Source organism: Mya arenaria, chromosome 13 (genome assembly GCF_026914265.1).
Source record: "Mya arenaria isolate MELC-2E11 chromosome 13, ASM2691426v1".
NCBI lineage: Eukaryota > Metazoa > Mollusca > Bivalvia > Myida > Myidae > Mya > Mya arenaria.
This window is the reverse complement of record NC_069134.1, coordinates 6,344,939-6,361,089: the sequence shown is the minus strand read 5'-3', so window position 1 is coordinate 6,361,089 and position 16,151 is coordinate 6,344,939. Positions and strand designations below refer to the sequence as shown.

The window sequence follows — 16,151 nt, the reverse complement described above, 5'->3', positions numbered from 1 at the left end:
TACACGTGCTATTACAGTAAGTGACTAATGCCCCCGTAGTGCCATGCAGTTCAATGGATTATGCAATAACCAATATGCCTACATTCAGTAAGAGCTAGCAAAACTGAAAACAGGTGCCACTTTTTATTTTAAATTCTTTGTGCATGATCAAAGACTAAAGTTGATGTCTGAACTTGAACTTTGAGATAAGGACACGGGGCGTGCACGCAACACGCAACACGTCGTCTTGGTATGTCTTTGCATGCAACACGTTGTGAAATGTGTCAAACACATGTGGCAAGTTATTGCAAAATATGTGGATACATGGGAAAGTTAAAGCCTGGAGATGACCACCTACACTCTTATGTCATTATATGCAGTATTCAACTATGAACAAACAGCCAGTAAGACCTTGAACTTTGACATAAGGACACAGGTTGTGCACGCTGTCGAACATATGTGGCAAGTTATTTTAAAATCTGTCCATCCAAGAGAAAGTTACAGCCCGAACACATCCACCTATACACTATGGCATCATATGCAGCATTCCAAAGTAAACAAACACTAAATGTGACTATGAGCTTAATGGTAGGGTCTTTATGTCTTTATATGCATGATTCAATATTGAGCAAACACTAAATGTGACCTTGACCTTAGAGGAAAGGACACAGTTCGTGCACTTGATACGTTGTCTTGGTATGTCTAACAAATGTAGCAATTTTTTAAATATTTATCCATACTAGAGAAAGTCACAGGCCAGACACAACCACCTTGACTCTTAGGTCCTTATATGCAGCATTCTATAGTAAAGAAAAACTAATTGGGACCTTGACCTTAAAGGTAGAGACAAAGGTTATGCACGGGACAGGTCATCTCAGTATGCCGAACACATGTGGCAAATCATTTTAAAATCTGTCAATACAAGAGAATGTTACAGTTTGGACATGAGATACTGAGCTAGCAGCATGGAGGAACACACTGGCAGTAAGATTTAAAAATGCCTACCTTTGGTCAAGAAAGAAAAAGAAAAAACGATACCATATTCACTCGCCCACAGGAACTCCTGCTTAGCTGACAGATACTTAAACCTTCATTGAAAAATTGGTAGCAGCGCATGATTATGTCAATCAACTAATCACAGTTCAGTGTTTCTTTTTTTCAAAATTATGGACTTCAAAGACAATATTTGAGCATATTTCAGCATTTGTTGAGTTCCTACTATTAATAAGTTTGAACACTCCTAATGATCTGATACACTTTACTTTGCAATATAAAACAAATCCGTAAAAAGTGCATTTTACAAAGTAACCATGAACGAGTCCCTGTAAACATAATGTTTCAACTAGATTTTGCAAGTCCAATCTTGAATTGTGATATTCTTCAAAATAAATTCCTTTAAAATCACAAAAAAAACAATAGAGAACAGTTCACAGTTTATAATTTAATCAAATCTCTTGTGTTCAGCTTGCTCCTGTCATAAGGTACTGTAGTCAAGCTCTGTTCTCATATAAGGCACATGTAGAACACACACATGCCAATACCTAACCATTATCTATTCTGACTTCAAAACAGTCTGACCAGGGAAAAAAATGACATGAAGTCACACTAACAAACCATTAACTTATAACAAGCAATCTCATGAGGCTTTGTCTGAACTATTACTTTGATTCAAAGGGGGAGCATTGTAACTCTGATTGTCAATATGGTGTGGTGCAGTTATCTCCGGTATTTCATATTTTCGTGAGTAGAACCAGCGCATCCAGTTAGCCTTTGATCTGTCCCAGAATGCAGAGAACGAGTCTAGTGCTGGTCTCACATCGAGAAGAGTAAACTGATAGTTTGTCTGGTCCACTTTCCCCCCATCGTAGTAGTCGATGACGTAACGCACATCCTTACCACATCGGTCCACAATCCAGTCATGCCGATCAAACGGTAGATCGTACCTTATGAAGTAGAACAGTGAGATTGGTGTAAATACAACAAAATTGATGTTAACAAGATGTCTCCGTTACGTAGCCTGCTTCACTTACAGGGGCAATCTATTTAATGCAGGTATAAGACAATCACTTTTGAAAATTAAAATTTCTGAGTTGTTACAATATATATCTATTTCTATACTTCTGAGCTTTAGTTTGGCTGAAGGTAAAGTTATTTGATTTTTATTTGATTTATGGCACTCAATAAATGTTTAACGGAAAGTCTTCGTATAGCGATATTATATTTTAATATACACTTTTTGTAGACAATACCATATTCTTATTACATGGAAAAGGTGCAACAAACATTAATCTTTTCACCTGTTAGAAAAAGGTTGAAATATACACTCTCATTGGATTCATATGGGAGTTTATTATGAATGCTATGATGGTGTTTATCCCATACACCCCTCAGCTACAAACAGTGTAACACAAATTAAATCCGATAACCCTTGTATTTCAAGATTAAATTGTACTTGGCCAAGTTTTCACCTTTGATAAAAAAAATGGTTGAATGTAACCTTAATTCTTCTGGTTCAAGAATGCTTAAATTTTCAGACAAACTTATGGATGAGTTTGTTGTGAATATTTGTTTTAAAAGAGATTGTTTGCATTATTTCATATATATACAAACATTATCTGGTTTGGATCTACAAGTGTGTTAAAGCCAAATCATTAGATTAATCAGCAAATTTGCTTCAAAATAAGGCTGTCTTATCTATGCATGGAATGTCAGATTTTTCAAACTGCTATTGCAAATATTGAGAAGTAAATCAATTAAACAGAAGTATCTGAAGAACAGATGTACTTGTAGTTCACAAGAAATTTGGAATGCCTGCCAGTTTAAGGGTATTGAACTTTCATGTTGAGTTATGACCACTCTTTACCAATCAAAGCATCATTTATGTAGGAGGTTAGGAATTAGGTTATACACAGTGACACCAGTTGACAAGAAAACAAGCCCAGAAAGCATTTTACCATTGCAGTATTAGCAGGCTTGTGCTAATTTGAACCACTGAGCAAGACTTTTTTTGTAATTAACAATATTCCAGAGAAGTAGTACTGACCCCATCCAGCTGCGCATCCTAGCTCTGGGTGAAAAGTCCTTCGCCTTCCCGCCAAACCTCTTTAACTTTGGATGCTGGCATTCCCTGTAAAAGATTTTGTTCAAAGATTTACAAACAAGTTCACATGTCAATTGAACTTAATTAAGCAAACAGTGCTATGACACAAAAAAGTCATCATTCAATAGTAAAAGGATAAGAATAAACAGGATGTTTCTGCTTTAGCTGGTCAATGCTACTGATGGACCGCTTGATTACCGATGATTGGTTTCCATCCCTACACCAAAAATCAATTTTAATGTAAAATACACTTATAGTACCACTTGAGTTTTAATGTAAACTATTTTTAGCCTTGGCACAAACATGTCTTAGATAGCATTCTGCAAGGAAGACAGGAAAATGAGCACAAAATTTGTAATACAAGAACTGTCACAAAAACAGGACATTTGACTTTTTCCCTACTCTTAACCAGAGTTCTTTATTCAAATATTAAAGGGTAATTACATGCAAAATAATTATCTTACTCTGACCAATGCAGGGTTCGAATTTAGACTCGCATACTCGCAAAATGCGAGCGACATTTGAAAATTGCGAGTGACTTTTATTCAAGCTCGCAAAATTCTGCGAGTGGCTTTTTCTAGACCACAAAATGTTAATAGGAAAGTAGAATAAACATGAACTTAACTCTGCTACGTAGTTGAGTGTAAACAGCCTATAATTGGCATGTTTAGACAACCAGTATAAAGAAGACAGTACGGAGTCACGCTCTAGTAAGTTTTCAAAAATAGAACAAATACGGAAAAAGCCAAGTTTTATTACGAATCTTTCCGGGATGCTCCGAGGCGTGCATAAAACAAAGTTAATTAAAATGACGTAATCACCTAGCTCAATCATAAGCTAAATTTAGCCCAACTGTCAAAGTTAATAGACTTCGTCGATCGATATATTTCATGGTCCAAAGCATCCACGCTACATTTACTGTTGCTTTTATTTATTTTAAATTTATAATGTTATTGTTTTTAATACTTATAGACTTAATGAAATCTGTAGCATGCTTGCCGAATGGGTATTGCCCGATGGCGAGGGTAAATATACAAAGTAAACAATGTCAAATTGGACAGCTTTGTTATCAAAATGCGGCCAGCATCTGATGAGTCTTTCAATACCTCACAAAAAGAATAAGCCATCAACAAGTTCTAGGTCGAGTCACTCAAGATTGATACTTTTTAATAATCATAATATGACTTAGGTGTAAATTTAGAATTACTTTAATTAGACAATATAATTATAAGGGAATAAAGCAAATGATAAAATTGCAAGTTGATTTTTCATTTTGCGAGTTGCCTCAAAAAGCACTCGCAAAATTTTGCGAGTGCTCCTCAAAGTTAAATTCGAACCCTGCCATGCTTACATGAAAAACCAGAATTTCCAGTCATATAAACAAGAGCTGTCACGTAGACAGCACACTCGACTATTCCGCCGCCTTTCAGTGTATGGATCACTGTAATTTCTAAGTCCATTAATAAAGGGCCATTATTTGCAAAATACAATTATCTAACTTGGTTATTCAAGTATGTTGGGTGGTTGAGTCTCAATGCAATACATCAAGTAGTTGCTGAGATATTAACCTATGTGTGCTAACATGCAAAACCTTAACCAGATAAAAAAGGGGCAAAAATTATATAACATGCAAGATAGAGTTATCTTACTTGATGAATTAAGAAGGTTGAATAGTTGAGAGCCTGTGTATAAAGTTTCAATGCAATACATGATGTTTTCACTGAGGTATTGACTTAAAAGTGGTTACATGCAAAACTTTCACCAGAATTTCTAAGCCAAATAATAAAGGGCAATTATTTTGCACAAAATGCAAACTAGAGTTATCTAACTTGGTTAATTAGGTAAGTTGGATGGTTGAGTACCATTGTATAAAGACTCAATGCAATACATCAAGTAGTTGCTAAGATATTAACCTCTGTGGGCTTACATAAATTCAAAACCTTAACCAGAATTTCTAAGTCAAATAATAAAGGGAAATTATTTGCATCATTGCAAACTAGAGTTATCTAACTTGGTTAATTAAGTAAGTTGGATGGTTGAGTCCCATTGTATAAAGTCTAAATGCAATACATCAAGTAGTTGCTGAGATTTTTATTGTGCTTACATGCAAAACCTTACCCAGAATTTCTAAGTCAAATAATAAAGGCCCATTATTTGCAATATATTTAAATAATTGTTTTTTTATTTCATTAATTTAGTAGGTTAGATATTTGGGAATACATATCCAAAGTTTCAATGTAATAAACGATGTATTTACTGAGATAATGACTTAAAGGTGCTTACATGCAAAACCTTAACCAAGGTATGACGCTGACGCTGCTGACGCTGCTGACGCTGCCAGGTTCAGTAGTATAGCTCTCCTTATTCTTCCAATTGTCGAGCTAAAAAGTGCCATTATAAGCATAATATGGTGTGACATAAAGTTATCTTATTAATTAAGCACATTGGATACTTGGGAACACATGTGTCAAGATTCAGTGCAATACATGATGTAGTTACTTAGATATTGCCTTAAATATTATTTGGCCGCACCGATTAATTTTTTTGTTTACTTCTAATTTTCCCCAATATTTTCTGAAATTATTTTACTTTTAATTTTAACCTGCAAGGTTGACTTCGCCTTCGTTAAAGGTATTTCCATGCTTAACATTCTTCGCGAGCAAACATTCCTTGAGTCAGGACAAAATCAGGTCTGGGTAACCGCAAAACACCTTATATTTGTTGACAATCTTGTCGGGAATATTTTGCAGGACACACCGTTGTTATTCATTTCCGGTATTAATTTTCAGTTTACTTTCAGTTTTGGTAATGTAAAATACACGTAGTAAGTGTAAATCAGTGTCATGGTCAATGGATTATAGTCTTCAATTATAAACAACAGCAGTTTCACAGCGTTGAAGGCAATAATTATTTATGTGTGTTATAAGTAATGCATTGTTTTGTACTCAAAATTTAGTGCTAAATAATAACTAAATCAGATTTTGAGTGCAAAACTTATATTCAAATACATGCTTATTTTCAGAGTTTTTTTAGCTTTTTGATTTTTTTTCTTAATTACCCCCTTTTTTAAAAAGGGTGTTATTTACGCCGCTACGCATGGGGCGCCCCTCACGCAAAAAAATAGCTGTCAACTTTTCTATTTCTGGTTCGTTGAGAAAAAGTTCTCTGCTACTCATTCTTATAGTTTATTATCCACTCGATTTTTAGTGCAAAGCTTTTATGAACAGTAATCAATGAAGTTTTATAAGTGCACATATGTTCCACAAAATAACGTTAACACTTTTATTTTAAGCGGGGCATGAATACATAACCAAATTACTTTGCTGACATTCAATGAATGAAAATTTCAGGTCAGAGGTGTTAGCAAAATTAATGCGGATAATCATTGGATTTTAAACATTTTTCTTAGTTTTAGACTGTGTTTCATGAAACATGAATATTCAGTCATCTACTGTCAAGAGTCTTTTTCGCTTTAAAGCAGTTTGTTTTCCAGGTAAAGAGTGAATGCCAGGCTAGTTGGGTGGGGTAAAAAATATCAGATTATTTGTAAATGGTTGTGTGAATTTTCAGGGAAGTTTGTTTTATGTGTAACAACGACAACCAGTTCAAAATACACATGTACAATTTTTGTTTTGATCAAGGGGAAGTAACTACAAAGGATTTTAAAAGTAGTTCTGAAAGTTGATATTTTCACTCCTTATTTTGCAGTGAAAATTTCAAATTGATATTTTCATTGTTGTTATTTGTATGATAAAACCCCATATTTCATCGAAAAGCATGATAGAAAACCTTTTATAAGTAAAATGACTGTTTTAATTTTCTCAATTCTTTCTTCTTATCGCACTTATTTTCTTTGATCGATTAGTTTTTATTGAAGTGGCCTGTTATTAATGTGGCCTGTTTCTTATGGGCATTGAAGCTATGGAGGCTGTCATGTAATTCTTCTAAAAGGCACGGACCTATAGGTTCGTCGTCAAGGAGAGGTCTTCAAACGAAAACGTCTTCAATCCACCACCTGCACTTAATATAATGACCAGTGCCACATTTGCAGATTTGTTTGATACTGCTTCAATTATTTTGTCCCACAATTCAATCCACAGTGTATTTTTTTCAGAAATGTTCTCTGTGTTATTTACATATTTGATCTTCTGCCGTGTCAATGTCACTACAGTTTTATCATGTGCTTCAAGAAGTTCAAATTTAGACCTGACCCAATATTTAGAACTGCTCAAATGATGAATTACTCTTACTTGTCTAAAAACCTTTTTTGTGATAGTAAGTTAGATTAGTACGGAATGAATACATTAGTTGTTCTTTTTGGTCTTCGTATAATTGCACATCACTGTGAGGAATGCTGTCTACACAATAATATCCACGATTTAATTGCTGATGCAATGAAAGTTAATGATAGTAAAGCACTGGATCTTATTGCCATTTGTTAAATATTGAGACAGATTTTCATGTGATACAATCAAACCTTTTCATTTAATAACTGAGAACCTTTTATTGCAATTAAAAAGCATTTCTTGACATAATTGTATGATAAATTTGGTAAGAAATAACTTTTTTTATTTATTTTTTAATTTTCGCTTTGCGCTCGCCTCTGATTTGCCTTAATTTAAAAAAAAACGTTGTTGTTTTTTTCCCTCACTCGCTCCTACTTGTTTTGGCAAAATCCGTAGAATAAATTATCAATTTGTTGTGGCCTTAAGTAGGTTGGATAGTTGGGAGCATGTTCCTAGTGTTTCAATTGCAATACATGATGATTTTGCAGGAATGATGACTTAAAGGTGCTTACATGCAAAATCTTAACCAAGGAGTGACACCGACGCTACGGCAAGTAGTATAGCTCTCAATAAATTTCAAAAAGTTTAGCCACATTTGAAACAACATCTAATGTTATTAAATACAAAGATGTTTCTTTCCTTTTTTAAGATAAGTCAATCGTATGGATATAACTTGCCAAACAAGCCATTGAAACAGTTACCTAGCATGGAAGGCCTCCCACTTGAGCACTTCCTCCCAGGCCTGCTCATTGTTTGCATTGTGGATATGGATGATGTGAGTCATATCCTGCTGCGCTATGTCTTCCTCCTTCCAGCGCCAACCTGCAGCACACACAAACACATGTACCTTTTGTACTGATAATTTGGAGTTTAAAAACACATCACTATTGACAAACAGGAGTTAGATCTATCATTATGTTCCTGGAATTTGGTGCCGGTTTTAATGCAGCTTTAAGGCTACTTCATTTAGTATTTTTGTGCTTCATATTAGTTTATTTTCCTTGAATTTACTAAGCGTGAATGCCTTAATTGTGTACCCACTAACTCAGGTCACTTGCCCCAAAAAATTGAATGGGAAGCAGGATTGTATAAATCTTCAATAGTCCTGACAATAGGTAATATTGATGAGGTGATGGTTTTAACAAGTTTTCAAATTGCTCAGTATCACAAACCAAACCAAGTTCTAAACTATGTAAGGGAAGCAGCCTTTTGTCAATAAAAAGTACAAATATGTGAATGAATTGGCCAATCTATGGCACAACAGAACTTTTCATAAAAACCTAAAATAAAATTCAACATTAAGCTGGAGCAAGTTTAATATACAATATGTAGTCAATTAGATATTGATTTTTGTTCAGAACTTTACATTTTAACCAACACATGTGGAACCACATTTCCCATTTTTTTCATATTTTACTTGAACAAACCTTTGAAGTGATAATCAACAGGAGAGTTGGAGTATTTTCCATGCACAACAAAAATGTTATGGCTCAAAGATTCCCCGCTATGTGATCAGGGTTCATCAAAGAACACATACCCCTAGGATGACAGTTGACATTGCAAGGATGGTTAAAAACATTTTTTCAATACAATACTTTTAACCAGCAAGTACCTTTTCTAAGCATGGCGTTCCAGAACATTTGTTCAGACGGATAGACCCAACTGTCATCTGTGCCTGCTCGCGGGATATTGGACTTTTCCCGGTCAGTTGACAGCAGGAAGGGCTGGTCAGGGGCCGGCCGCTGGTTCGGAGCAGGCATCTGTTATACATCAGTTGAAACTTTAATAATGCTGATCTTAAACAAACAACTTGCAGGAGAGTGTTTGATAGCACAACAGTGGTCGAAATTAACACAAGCCCACAGGCACTGCAAAGGTAAAATGTCTTCTGGGCTTGCTCAAATTTTGAATTTATATAGTAGGGCTTGTTAAAAAATTTGATGTCAAGCAATAGTATAACAAGAGCTGTCACAGAGACAGCGCGCTCGACTATTCAGCCGCTTTTCAGTGTAAGGATTGAAATGTTTTGGCGAAACATGCATGGATCACTGCTTGATTAGGTTTCATTGCAATACATGATGGATGTGCTGAGATATTAACATAAATGTGGTTACATGCAAAATTTTAACCAGAACTTCTAAGTCTAATAATAAATGGCCATTATTTGCAAAATACATTTATCTAACTTGGTTATTCAATTAGGTTGGGTGGTTGAATACCATTGTATAAAGTGTCAATGCAATACAGTACACTCAACTAGTTAGACCCACTTTCCTCGCTCACTCCGAGGGATAAAGTTGATGATCGTAGACTTCATCCAAGGGTCAAACTGTTGCCCTCGCTAAAATCCCACTGAGTTCCTCCGAGTGGCTGGTTTACCACCAAGTTTAATATGAACGAAAGCGTTGAAAATCGTCCGATTTTATGATCCCGCGGCGGAACTCCGTGTTAATCAGATTAGCAAGAAATCATTCTTGTTCAGAAGTTATTTGTTTTTTTTATCCTTATGTACATTGTAAATCTTACAAGATTCTTACCAGCGTTTAATTTGTATTTGTGTCCGTTCACGCCAATTAAATATTGTCTTAACTTGTTAACAGTAAACATTGAATCATTGGATGTATTGCCACTTATTGTATTGCATCATTAAACAGCCGACATTTTACACGATTCTGAACCATGACCTCTGACGTCACGCGAGTGATCAATACAATATAAGGAATATACTATTTGTTATTGATGGTTAAAAATAGCTATGATGTTTTAGGGAATTTTCCACAGAAAACGAGGCAAGAAGGCCTTCAACCTTGCGCTCTGAACTTTGAAGGCGTGTTTGACCTCCTGATTTTCGGAAAATGTGTAAAAAGTAACCTAGCCTTTTTCGAAAATGTGCTTATCAATGAATTCAGTCATTAGTAAAAACATGTTTTTAAGTTGCATGTGCAAATAGTGAAATACGACTGCACTCTTGTGGTAAGCTAACTTCATGCAAAACGGGCAGAGACAAAAAAGAATAACAGCAATATACTGGAGCCGTCATAATCGATTGAAATTTGTAGCAAAAAAATAAGTTTAGCGCAGATTCTTATCATGTGTCCGCAGAGTTTCGCGGAGTTTACCTCTCCGAGGAATGCCACATTCGTAATTCTTTGGTCGACTGATCACCCTCCGAGGGCCTTAAATTCAAACTCAGAGGAACGAGGACAGTAGATAAATTCATTGTGTTGGAGCGATAGCGAAAAACCCGCGGAGGGAAACGGAAAGTGGGTCTTACTCTTAGAGTGTACTGTACATCCAGTAGTTGCTGAGATATTATCATATGTGTGCTAACATGCAAGACCTTAACCAGAATTTTTAAGTCGCATAATAAAGGGGCAAAAATTATATAATATGAAAGATAGAGTTATCTTACTTGATTAAATAAGAAGGTTAAATTGTTGGGAGCCTGTGTGTAAAGTTTCAATGCAATACATCAGTGGTCGAAATTTACACAAGCCCGCAAGCCCTGCACTGGTAAAATGTCTTTTGGACTTGCTCAAATTCTGAATTTTATATAGTAGGGCTTGTTAAAAAATTTGATGCCAAACAGTAGTATAAGAATTCGGGCTTGTTAATCCAACAATCTAATTTCGATGACTAATACATAATGTATTCCCTGAGGTATTGACTTAAAAGTGGTTACATGCAAAACCTTAACCAGAATTTCTATGTCGAATAAAAAAGGAGCCATTATTTGAATTTAATGCAAACTAGAGTTATCTTACTTGGTTATTTAAGTGGATTGGATGGTGTGTGCCACTGTATAAAGTCTCAATGCAATACATCAAGTAGTTGCTGAGATATTAACCTATGTGTGCTTGCACGCAAAACCTTAACCAGAATTTCTAAGTCAAATAATAAAGGCCCATAATTTGCAATATATTCAAAAAAGTGTTGTCTTACTTCATTAATTTAGTAGGTTAGATAGTTTGGAATACATATCTAAAGTTTCAATACAATACATGATGTATTTACTGAGATATTGACTTTGGCTTGCATGCAAAACCTTAACCAAGGTGTGACGCCGACGCTTGGGTGAGTAGTATAGCTCTCCTTATTCTTCGAATAGTTGAGCTAAAAAACAGAGTCATGACAAACTTGATCACATTTATGATTCAGTATATAAAAATATTAATTTGCAAATGACACCATTTCACTAAATTTATCATACCTAAAACTGAGAGTTATTGAATGTTTAGAGGAACCCTAAGTCTTTGCTTTCATAATTTGAAAAACAAAAAACAGGATAAATACATTGCATATAAATATGTGTTTAATATACCAGATGTGAGAAATATCCTCAAGGTAAACATTTGTTTACTTGGATCCGAAAGTTGAGTTTAAGATTTCAACAAACTGAATCTTTGACTTATTGTCAGAATAATTAATATGCAAAAGGAATAAAAAAAAGTTCAAAAACTTTTCCTGAACCTGAATTGCAGTTCATGTGTTTTTGTTCTTTTAAACTATCTGTTTACTGTAAGGCCAAAAAAATAAATATGTCTGGTTCAGGAAACGTTGTCCCAAAAAATTAGGAGGGTAGGCATTTTTTCCATTTTTTTTTTTTTTTTTTTTTTGGACGTATGTTGTCTATGTGTAAGACGATGCACAGAGCAGTCAGATCACTTTGTAACTCCCAGCATGTGGTATTGTGATGTGTGCTTGTTTCAATGCAGTCATTTAACCACATAATAACAGAGCATTTCAACCCTGTATTATCTGTAAGGACCACAATGGAAATAAGGTTTTATTTTAACTCTTTTTTGTGTTATCCTTGACATAAATGTTATATATGTTTATACATGCTTAAATTTGTATTTGTCATGTTATATGCAATTTTTATGTCGAATAAATCTATCTAATCTATCTAACCATGTATCATCTTTGTTTATTCACATTATTTTCCTTTTCTATGCTTGCTGTTTATGTACCCTATGCCTTTTAGTCACCCTCTGTACAATGCTAACCTGCACAAAGAGTTCACAAAAGAGATTCATGTACAACCTAGTATTTTATAAAAATTCCATTTTTTTAAAGATTTCTGTCGACAATTTTGTTTAAAATATCTTGTAAAGATAAGTCACTTTAATACATCTCTTTTGTGAATTCTGTCATTGTAACAAATGCACATTGTGAGTGGTGTTGCACAAAATCATATAAGGCATTAGCTAGGCAACCTTAGTGCACTGAGGACCTAGGGGTCCAGGTTAGAAGAGCAACAAAAGTATTATCCAATACTTTGTGAGTTTAATATTATTAATTGACTGTTGATATATTTCCCAAACACAATTATTAAAGTACAAAATGCGTACATTCAATGACATGACAATTTTTTCACTGATATATATTTAAACTAGTTGCGGCTTCATATTTGGTGGCAAACAGTTTGGGGTTGGTTGGCCCATGGAGCTCCTCGAATACTTCCGAAGCTGTGCAACCATGCTGGACCGCTTTCATGACCTGCTGCTCTACTCCATGTTCACATTTTTGGAGTTTTATGGCCATCAAAGTGGCTGGTGAACACGCCATGGGCGCCGCCATTGTTGTGCGCTCTATTAACCCAAAGATCGATATAAACGCGCTCTATTAACCCAAAGAGCAATAACTACAGAAAAGAAAATTTTCAATACGCAGTATAGCGGTTTTCGGCCGCGATTTCGAAAAAAAAGTTTAGGGTCGGCGGGTAAAAAATAGGGTCGGTCGGGTTTCCTGAACCAGACATATTTTTTTTTTGGCCTAATACATATTTTCAGAAAATCATCTTATTGCTTCTGACAGGTATAAAAATATTTTTTACATTTTAAAGGACATAAAAGAAGAACAAAGACACTCAAAGATTTTCTGTTATAATTTATGATTCTGATTTATTTTTTCATATAAGATGAGGAGGCTCACCATGTTATCTGGGTTGATATCAGCAGGCGAGCCCCCATCTCCCTGCCTCATGGGACAGTCATTGGCCCCACTCCCCTCCTGATGCATGGGGCATTCACTCGGTGTATTGCTGGAGAAACTGACAGCCATCTTCTGCTTCTCAGCCTCACTCAGGCCTCGAGCTTCTCTCTAGAATAGTGGTGTGAGTAAAATTATTCTTTTGTGAAGATGTTTAAATTGTACATGTTCTTAGTTTCATCTTAATCCAAATTAAACATTGTTTATAACTGAAAAGTAACATGCATTTGGTAGAATTTAATGCATATTATGTAATGACACATGTTTTACTTTGATATATTTGATGTTTGAATAGTTTTCAAAGTTCTACCACAGATTCAAGTGGTACTTTCCTATAGATGTGTTTTCCTATTCCTGGCAAATAAAAATCAAACACAATATTTAGAATTACTCTGACTGTAGTCGTGGTGGTTGCAACTTTGTCCTTGTGCATGGGACACTCTGCGGGAACAGCACTCGTGTTCAGATCCTGTTTTATTGTGGACGGGTCAACAACTGGTGTGGAGGATGAACCGCCCATCCTGCAGCTGTAATATATATATATATATATATATATATATATATATATATATATATATATATATATATATATATATATATATGCAAACATCAAGTTAAAGAAAATATACAACAAGAAAAAAAATATTATTTTGTAATGACTGTTAAGTCAGAAACATTCCTTAAATCTTCAATATTCCTTATATCTTCCTAACTATATAATACCTTTCTAAATTGGCTTTATGGGTTAAGAGTATGATTTAAATTTAGACTCTCCAGAAAAGTGGTTATTTTGAATACTTAGTAAAGTCAACATACTGTTAACAGGTCATTTTTGATGGAGATTTTGTATGCATCCTGTGTTACAAAATATTGCCACAAGAGTTATTTTTTTTTTAGATTTTTCTTTTATTAATTGATGTTTTAGGTTAACTAAATATTCACCTAGCTACTTTAGAGCCTATGACATATTTTGTTTTGGGGGGAATAGCACAAATTTCCAAATGTTAAAAAGTTTCCTTAACACACATTGGTGTTGCTAGCCACCTGGTGAGATTATGTGTGGTAATTCTTTTATAATAGTATTAGTGATCAGGTATTTGTCAGAAATTGTTGTTTTTGTCAGTATTTGGTCATATAATGACTTTAATATATCTTTTAAGACCAAACACTAAGTCAAATTTCAGTGGGCCAGTAGTGTCACTTAAAAGTTACAAGCGCTACGCTGTTTTCATCATTCAATCTCTGATACTGAAAAGGGCTACGGACACCCACAAGTCAGAATATACAATAAATAGCTATGACTCCCACTTCAGGACCGCCCCACTTTATAGACATACAAACACCCTGTTTATATAATATTATTACTACATGTGACTTTGTCCAGCATCTATTCATATAATAAGTGAAATTAACGTCTGACAGTAAGTAGAAATGGGAGAAAGTCTTAATTTACTGCGTCCAATTGTTCGATTACTCTGTGCATTACTTAATTATTTTGTTTTATATAACTGTTTACCAGGATTTATCATTATGCAACCAACTGCAACATGTATGTGTATCGTCTTTCAATACCCCACCCACTCAAAAAGCATTGTTATGAAGATGATCTTCAGAAGAAAAACGGAATAAAGCATGTGTTTACCGTTTAATTCCTTATTTGTACCTTTAAAATCAATGTATTATGTTTCAAAAGAATGTATCTTTCTGTTTATAGTATTTTTTAACAAGTTCAATGATACATGTGAATCCGAATTCGGCGTCTGCTGTAACCCGGTGAGCATAATTTTATTTCGTTGTGATATTTAGCATGACAAAAAAAAAACTATAGGCTAAAGTATACTATTATACAACACAGGAACTTGCAGAGTTGCCTCCATTTAAGAAAGGCTAACATATATATCATACAAAAGTGCATTTTTACACAAATATGTGCGAATGGAATAGAATAAAAAAATGACGAAGTTATCAAAAAAATTAAAAAAATGTACGTACAAGAATATCGAAGTAAAATAGCGTTATGAAATCCACTATGTATACGAACTCCTATTTTTGATTTTACTCATCTGGGACCAATAACAAATCCTACTCACAGTACTAATACAGTATTGGACTATGCTTTACAGAGATTGAATATTTAAATTTTAATGAAATTGAGCCAAAAATTACAAAGTTATTGGAACTTTTAAAAAAAATTAACGGAAATCGAAATGTTTGAGTTATGGTACGATGATATTTAAATATATTACAATAATATAGTATAATCCTTTAAAAAAAATCGGAATAATAAACAAGTTATGAGTGGATTTCACTTTCCATGTGATGAAATCCACATGTATTTCTGTATCAATTTCAACCACTTTTCATAGGCGGATTACCCGGGTACTACTGTACCCTCTGTGCGTTATATTCGTCGTGTTAACGGAATGTGTACCGTGGGTGTGATGTGTGCAACATTAATACTTCATATGAATGAAATTATATAAATGACTACTATATGCAAAAAAGAAAAAAGTCATAACTCTGTGAAAAATTATCCGAGTGGAACAAGGCTATGTTTATGCACAACTAGGCCTTGTAATGATCATTCCTGTCATGTTTCATTAAAATCCCTCTAGCAGTTTTAAATATTTGGCGCGGACAAACTAGTTACTAATTTTCAGAGCGGATTTTTCCGAAGTTAGTGCACATTTAGGCATATTTCTTATTCTTATAATTCCTGTAAAGTTTCATCAAATCCCTCCAGCACATTTGGAGATTTCGTGCGATCAAACTTATCGTAACACATAAAGCGGCTA

General features: G+C 34.5%; 1 protein-coding gene across 1 annotated transcript; it reads right to left on the bottom strand.

The window, feature by feature from the left end:
* Positions 1–1,220: 1,220 nt before the first annotated feature.
* Positions 1,221–15,130, bottom strand: LOC128212833 (holocytochrome c-type synthase-like). The gene is made up of 7 exons (XM_052918176.1): positions 14,999–15,130; positions 13,748–13,883; positions 13,300–13,467; positions 8,978–9,125; positions 8,067–8,187; positions 3,023–3,106; positions 1,221–1,922 (listed from the first exon to the last, which is right to left on the bottom strand). The coding sequence occupies exons 2-7, from the start codon at positions 13,874–13,876 to the stop codon at positions 1,616–1,618; spliced, it is 957 nt and encodes a 318-aa protein (XP_052774136.1). The 5' UTR covers positions 13,877–13,883; positions 14,999–15,130; the 3' UTR covers positions 1,221–1,615.
* Positions 15,131–16,151: the final 1,021 nt, after the last annotated feature.